General features: G+C 46.4%; 1 protein-coding gene across 1 annotated transcript in view; it reads left to right on the top strand.

The window, feature by feature from the left end:
* Window positions 1–6,262, top strand: part of CSMD2 (CUB and Sushi multiple domains 2) — a 122,166-nt gene that overhangs the window by 90,845 nt on the left and 25,059 nt on the right. The window contains exons 32-34 of the mRNA XM_008585596.1: window positions 3,640–3,816; window positions 5,011–5,190; window positions 5,634–5,807. Of these exons, the coding sequence (XP_008583818.1) occupies window positions 3,640–3,816; window positions 5,011–5,190; window positions 5,634–5,807 (531 nt within the window). The remainder of the gene's footprint in view (window positions 1–3,639; window positions 3,817–5,010; window positions 5,191–5,633; window positions 5,808–6,262) is intronic.

The raw sequence follows: 6,262 nt of genomic DNA, 5'->3' as shown, positions 1-6,262 counted from the left end.
CCGAGGCTTGCGATCCCGTTGCCGGTCCCCGGTCCGGTACGGGGGCAACACTGAGGGTTGCGATCCGTTGCCGGACACGGACAAAAGACAAAAAAAAAAAAAAAAAAAAAAGACCCCGGAGAGTTACCTTGCCCCTTCTGCCCTGAGAGGACACAGTGAGAAGGCCCATCTATGAACCAGAAAGCAGGCCCTCACCAGACACCAAATCTGCCAGCCCCTTGATTTTGGACTTTCCAGCCTCCAGAACTATAAGAAACCAATTTCTGTTGTTCATAAGCTGCCCAGTTTATGGTATTTTGTTACAGCAGCCAGTAAGATGCGCATTTTGCTCTCTTGCAGCCTACAGTCTAAGGGAAGAGGCTGTGTTAAACAAACATTCAAAGTACCAAGAGAAATACAAGCCCAATTTTTTAGAACTCTTTCAAAGTAATCTAGGCCTTCAAATATGTTTCCCAAGGTAGCACCGGTAGGGGAAATTTTATCTTTCTGCACACTCCTAAATTTCTGGGGAAAATCTTTTTTAAAACATCTTTCTCCCACTGCTCCCCAAATCTTTCTGTCCCTCTTTCTGAAACATAGCCTGCAGAGCCCCCTCCTAGTTAGGAAGCAAATGCGCCAGCTGAGAGTGAGGCTGAGTGAGCAGCTGTGGAAGAGGAATAGGAGGATGTGAAGTGATCGCCCAGGGAGGTGGGAGCGGGAGTGGAATAGGGGGTGTGACAGCCAGGCAGCACTCGGGCTCGCTGACTGAGATCGAGGCATCAGTGACTTAAAGTGAGAGCAGTCAGCATCAGGCTACATTTTTGTTCAACCACAGTTTGCTACATAGGTGCAGGCACAGAGTAGATGGTGCATTGGATTTAGGGTTGAGGCTTGACCAGGCAACTAAGACATTGGCAGAAAGTGGCAAAGGAAATGAGGGGAATTGCAAGGCTGCAATTGTGGTGGATGCTGGCATCTAAGCTGGGTAAGGAGGGAGCGGGTTTATGAGTAGACTCAGAGGCAGTAAAAACGTGGTTGGATCAATGGATTGTAGGGACCCATAGGACCGAAGGATCACCAGAGAACAAACCCCAGAGGGTGTGAGCTGAAGAGGTAAGAGGCAGAGGTCAGAGAGCAGGCTGCGTGAAATTGAGATTGGGAGCGGTCCTGCAGAGCGAGGGCAGATGTTCTGGCCCGTGATCAGGGGACACCTGCCCAGGAAATGAAACAAATGGAGTCAGAGCCCTCTCCCACTTGTCTGCCCAAAGGCCTGCCTTTCTGGGGGCGCTAGTGCAAAGTTAGTTCCTATAGAATCTTGTAGGCATAGCAAGAGAGGTTTGTGATAGTGGCAAAGCGTTGTGCAAGGGGAGAATTTAGTACATTCCCAAACATCGATGTGACCCACACCCCCTTTCATGCCACTCAGTTCCCTGGATGGAGTCAGTCACCGGGTCAGGAGTGCTCAGGAAACAGAAAGTGGGTGGTTAAGAGTTTGGACCTAGAAGTGAAGGGTGTGTTTGTGTGTGTGTGTGTGTGTGTGTGTGTGTGTGTACACGCATGTAGACAGCTCTTCATAAGTTTGCTTGACAAGCTTCTACTTATGCTTGAAATCTTCCTCAAATTCTTATCTCCAGCTCCAAAAGGCCGCTCCCTTCTTAGTGCTTTTCTTTCCTTCAAGTGTAGCATTTATAATGTCATATTTTAATTCACCTGTTTATAGGTAGGTTTCTTAGGATAGACTGAGCTCAGCAAGGGCAGGGGACAAAACTTGGTCATTGTTGTATTCTGGGCACCAAGGCAGCACAAGTATTTGTTGAATGAATGGATGTTGTGTTCTTGTTATATAGGAATTACTTCATAGATTTTACTTTGGGACCACATAAACATTGTACATACTTACAAAATTTAATTAAATCAAAGAGTAAAAATATGCAATCTTTAAATATCAAAATCCTAATGAAAACAAGTGAACCTATTTATCTAGTTGGTGATTTAATAATGCAGTGAATTATTTCAACTAAATTGAAAAAAATGGAATTTGACTATGGTGTATATTCTAAGGAAAAAGAACACTGCAAAGAAATCTTAAATGGTTTCCAGCATTCATATTTTTAGTAATAGCATTGGTATTACTATTCTGAAACTATTATAACTACAATATAACATATGGGTAAAACAAAAAAATTTTTATTATTATTAAGAACCAAGATTTTCAGCATAAAAGAAATATGTAAATAAAGGACTTAAGAAAAATATCCTTAATCCTAAATCTGGATTGGTAATATCAGTATAAACTTATAATGTATTTTTAATTTAAAACGTTATTTTCCTAGCCCTGTTTTAAAAGTCTAGATTCAGTGACCTGCTCAGCAGCAATGGGCACCATTAGTGTCCAAACTGTGGCTTCTGAATCTATTCTCCATTAGAAGGAATCAGACCTTTTTGGGAACATGGCTGATTCCAGGTCTGGGGCTGGTTATATACAAGATAAACATGGAACACCTTGTCACTGCAGCAAGGAATCTTCCAAAGACAACTGAAGTCACCTCAAAAGAACTCGGGAGCCAACTTGAAGACACTCCCACTGGCAAAAGGTGGGATAACTTGAGCATCAGTGACGATAATAATCGCAACGATGGCAACATAGTAAATAAGTTTAAATCCATGAGTTCAAAATGATTCTTAAATAAATTTGGTGAAGGGCCATAATAATCATATACATTGTATATTGACAAAATAAAAATTAAAAAAATAAATAAATAAATTCAGTGGTCACCTTTGGAGTTTGCTAGGAAACCAACTCCTTCTTCAGACATTTGAAGAAGCATTTTTCAGCCTTCCTATATGAACTGTATTTCAGGGTAAGCAAATATTTGATGATGGGAAAGCTCTTTATTAAAGGACTCTAGCTAAGGCAGAGAAAGTGATAGAATATCACCATTTTCCAATCCTTAATAAATCTAATCGGTGATCTTCCATTACTGCTAAAACCAATAAGTGAAAAACGAATGGCCAGCCTCAACACCATGAGCAAGGAAACAACCAGACATTCTGTGGCTCCTGATCCAATGCAATAGGAAAGACACAAAACCACCTACTAAGTGCCCTTGCCTAGAAGTAGAACTTGACTACAGGAACTACAAGGGACAGGGAAACATGTTAAACTATACCTCATTGATGCAGTTAGCAAGATCCAGAGAGTGAGATTCCACAGGACAAATGCCCTAGTTTCTATAACAAATAAATTACAGGAGAGGGAACAGTGATCTCTGGATTCAAAGAGGGTTAGAGACGTGCCAACCAACCGTCATGTGTAGACCTTGTTTGGATCTTGACTCAAACAAATCCACTGTAAATAAAATAAGATAATTAAACACTGATTGGATATTTGGTGATAGTAAAGGATTGTTTAGAATTTCAAGTATGATAATAAAACAGATACAGTCTTTAAAACAGGAATTTTTTAGAAATTTTTTAAAAATTCATACAGGTCTCTCCTTCCTTCTAGGGGTGACATGATCGGGCATGAAAGCAACATGAGAGGCACTTCTGTCCTCAGGGTCCTTGTGCAGCATGTGGCTTCCACTCTGGGCAGTTGCCAGTCCCCCAGGTGACACCTGCCATTGTTCTGGTGAATAATGTGCTCTTTTGGCTTCCTAGTGATCTCTTGTGGGAACCCCGGGACTCCAAGCAATGCCCACGTGGTGTTCAGTGATGGCCTAGTTTTCTCCAGCTCTGTTGTCTATGAGTGCCGGGAAGGCTACTACGCCACAGGCCTGCTCAGCCGGCACTGCTCGGTCAATGGCACCTGGACAGGCAGTGACCCCGAATGCACAGGTGAGAGTCCAGACCCTCTGGGCTTCATACCAAAGAAGGAGGCTGCCCATGGGAGACTGGGACGGCTGGCTGGAGTGGTGGGACTTGACCTTGGATGAGAATCACATGAATAGCCTCTATTTATTGAGCATGCGCTGTGTGGCTGCCACTGAGCTAAACGCTTTATTTCTTATGCACATGTTGTTTGATTCTCACCACACCCCATGCAGTCGCTTCTGTTAGCCCCGTTTTATATATGAGATGACTGAGGCTCAAAGAGGTTGAGAATATTGAATGGCCATTTCTCAGGCTCTAGCCAGTTCCTTAGGCTTTCCTTTTCTCATTTAGGGCGAAGCCCCAGGGCTCAGCCTGATTGTCTCTTTCCTCTTTAAAGCTGCTGCCACCCACCATCCCTGTCAGTTCCTTCTCCTCTGGACCTGTCCCCACCCTGGCCTGGCTCCAGAGCGTGGCGTAGCCTCTCAGCTCCCCTTTCTTGCTTCTCGCAAGGGTAGTTCCAGACCCTTTTCTCCTGGGAAAGAAAGTCACTGTGGGGCCCAGACAGAGGGAAGAACTAAGATGAGAGAATCTGACAACATTCTGTCTTTCAAAGTTCTAGTCTGTGATTTCAGGCTCCACCTGAAATCCCATGTCAAGTTCACTTTCATTCTGAGACAAGAGCTCACCAAACTCCACCCTTGCTTGATACCACAGCATAGGTATGATTATCACGTAGGTCATAAGACCCTGCTTCTAGGGTGTTCAGACTGCACAGGCCACCTAGGCACAACAGCAGGTGATGAGCCTCTCAGCAGACAAATTATCTTGTGTGGTCCCTTAACTCACCTTAGGTTCTTCAACCTGGAAACCTCCCTCTGCCTCGGCCCTAACCTCATTTGGGAACCAAGCCCTCTGGGTACTTCCTCTTAGAGGGGTGGGCTTGAATTAGAAGGATGGTCTTCGTAGCCAAAGTTACTGGAGTGCATTCGGATGGTATGGTCAAGGACAGTGGGGACGTGGGAGGGCTGATGTGGGAGACTTGGCCAAACTTTAAAATGAGCAATGCCCAACTGAGAGCCTGGAAGGAGACAGGGCACCCCTGATCTGACAGTTTTCCTTCCTGGGTGTGTGCCGGGAATAATGGGGGTGGTACTGGAATGCTGAGGAGAAATGAGGTCTGGGCTGGGAGTAAACAACGCTGTATCTCTCTTATCCTAGTCATAAACTGCGGGGACCCTGGGGTTCCAGCCAATGGCCTCCGGCTGGGCAATGACTTCAGGTACAACAAAACTGTGACATATCAGTGTGTCCCCGGCTACACGATGGAGTCACATAGGGTGTCTGTGCTGAGCTGCACCAAGGACCGGACGTGGAATGGTACCAAGCCAGTCTGCAAAGGTGCTTCTGAGGGCTGCAAATGTGGAAGGGGGGCCAAAGAAGAAGCAAAAGTGAGACTTGGACCTTGAACATCTAGAAGGGAGGGAGGTGACAAGGCAGAGCCCTAGCATCTTATCAGGTGTGCAAGGTGAGAACTGGCCCCTGAACATCTGCCAGGAGGGAGTTAGAAGTTACCACGGTAAGGCCTGGGCCTTGAACATCGAGAGAAGGGCCGAGCAAAGAGAAGACTGGGTTGTGACACTTGAAAGATGGCATCGTAAGGTGCAAAAAGATCAGAACTCCCATAGTAAGAGGGGTCCTTTCTGGTTCTCTCTGCCTAGCACAGACTCCCGGCAGGTGCACGCTGCCTGATAGCACAGGTAGCCAGTGATATCAATGGTGGTGACTAGGGCTGGTTTCCCCGGGACAGCACCAGAACTCAGCCTGCTCTGGTCTCCCCCCAGCTGTCATGTGCAAGCCACCTCAGCTCATCCCCAATGGGAAAGTGGTGGGGACCGACTTCATGTGGGGCTCGAGCGTGACTTATGCCTGCCTGGAGGGGTACCAGCTCTCCCTGCCCGCCGTGCTCACCTGTGAGGGGAATGGATCCTGGACAGGAGAGCTGCCGCAGTGCTTCCGTAAGTGGTCACACGGGCCTTTGGTGCTTCCCGTCTGATGGTCCCTTCCCCCTCCCTCCTCAGAGCTCTGCTGCTGCAAGGTCTAGAGTCCCCTCCCTCATATCAGGGACAAAATCAGACCCTTGTCAAGACACTATTAAAGAGGAAAGGAAGTATAAAGGAAGAAGACAAGAATACCTTAACTGAGGCCTGAAAACAGACACTTTCTGGAAACACAGGGGAAGGAAATAAGCTAGAGATAAGGGAGGTGTGTCTTGAACTGAAGGATTAACTGGAAGGGATTGTACCCAAAGATCTGTGACTGCCAGTGCTAGAAACGTGCCTATCTTCATGGAAAATACCATGCACAGAAAAGACTTCTGGAGAGGGCCGGCCCGGTGGCGCACTGGATAAGTGCGCCACTTGGGAAGCGCGGCGGTGCTCCCACCCGAGGGTTCAGATCCCACATACAGACC

This window comes from Galeopterus variegatus, unplaced genomic scaffold (assembly GCF_000696425.1).
Source record: "Galeopterus variegatus unplaced genomic scaffold, G_variegatus-3.0.2 Scaffold3628, whole genome shotgun sequence".
Classification (NCBI taxonomy): domain Eukaryota; kingdom Metazoa; phylum Chordata; class Mammalia; order Dermoptera; family Cynocephalidae; genus Galeopterus; species Galeopterus variegatus.
This window is presented reverse-complemented; position numbering and strand designations above follow the sequence as displayed.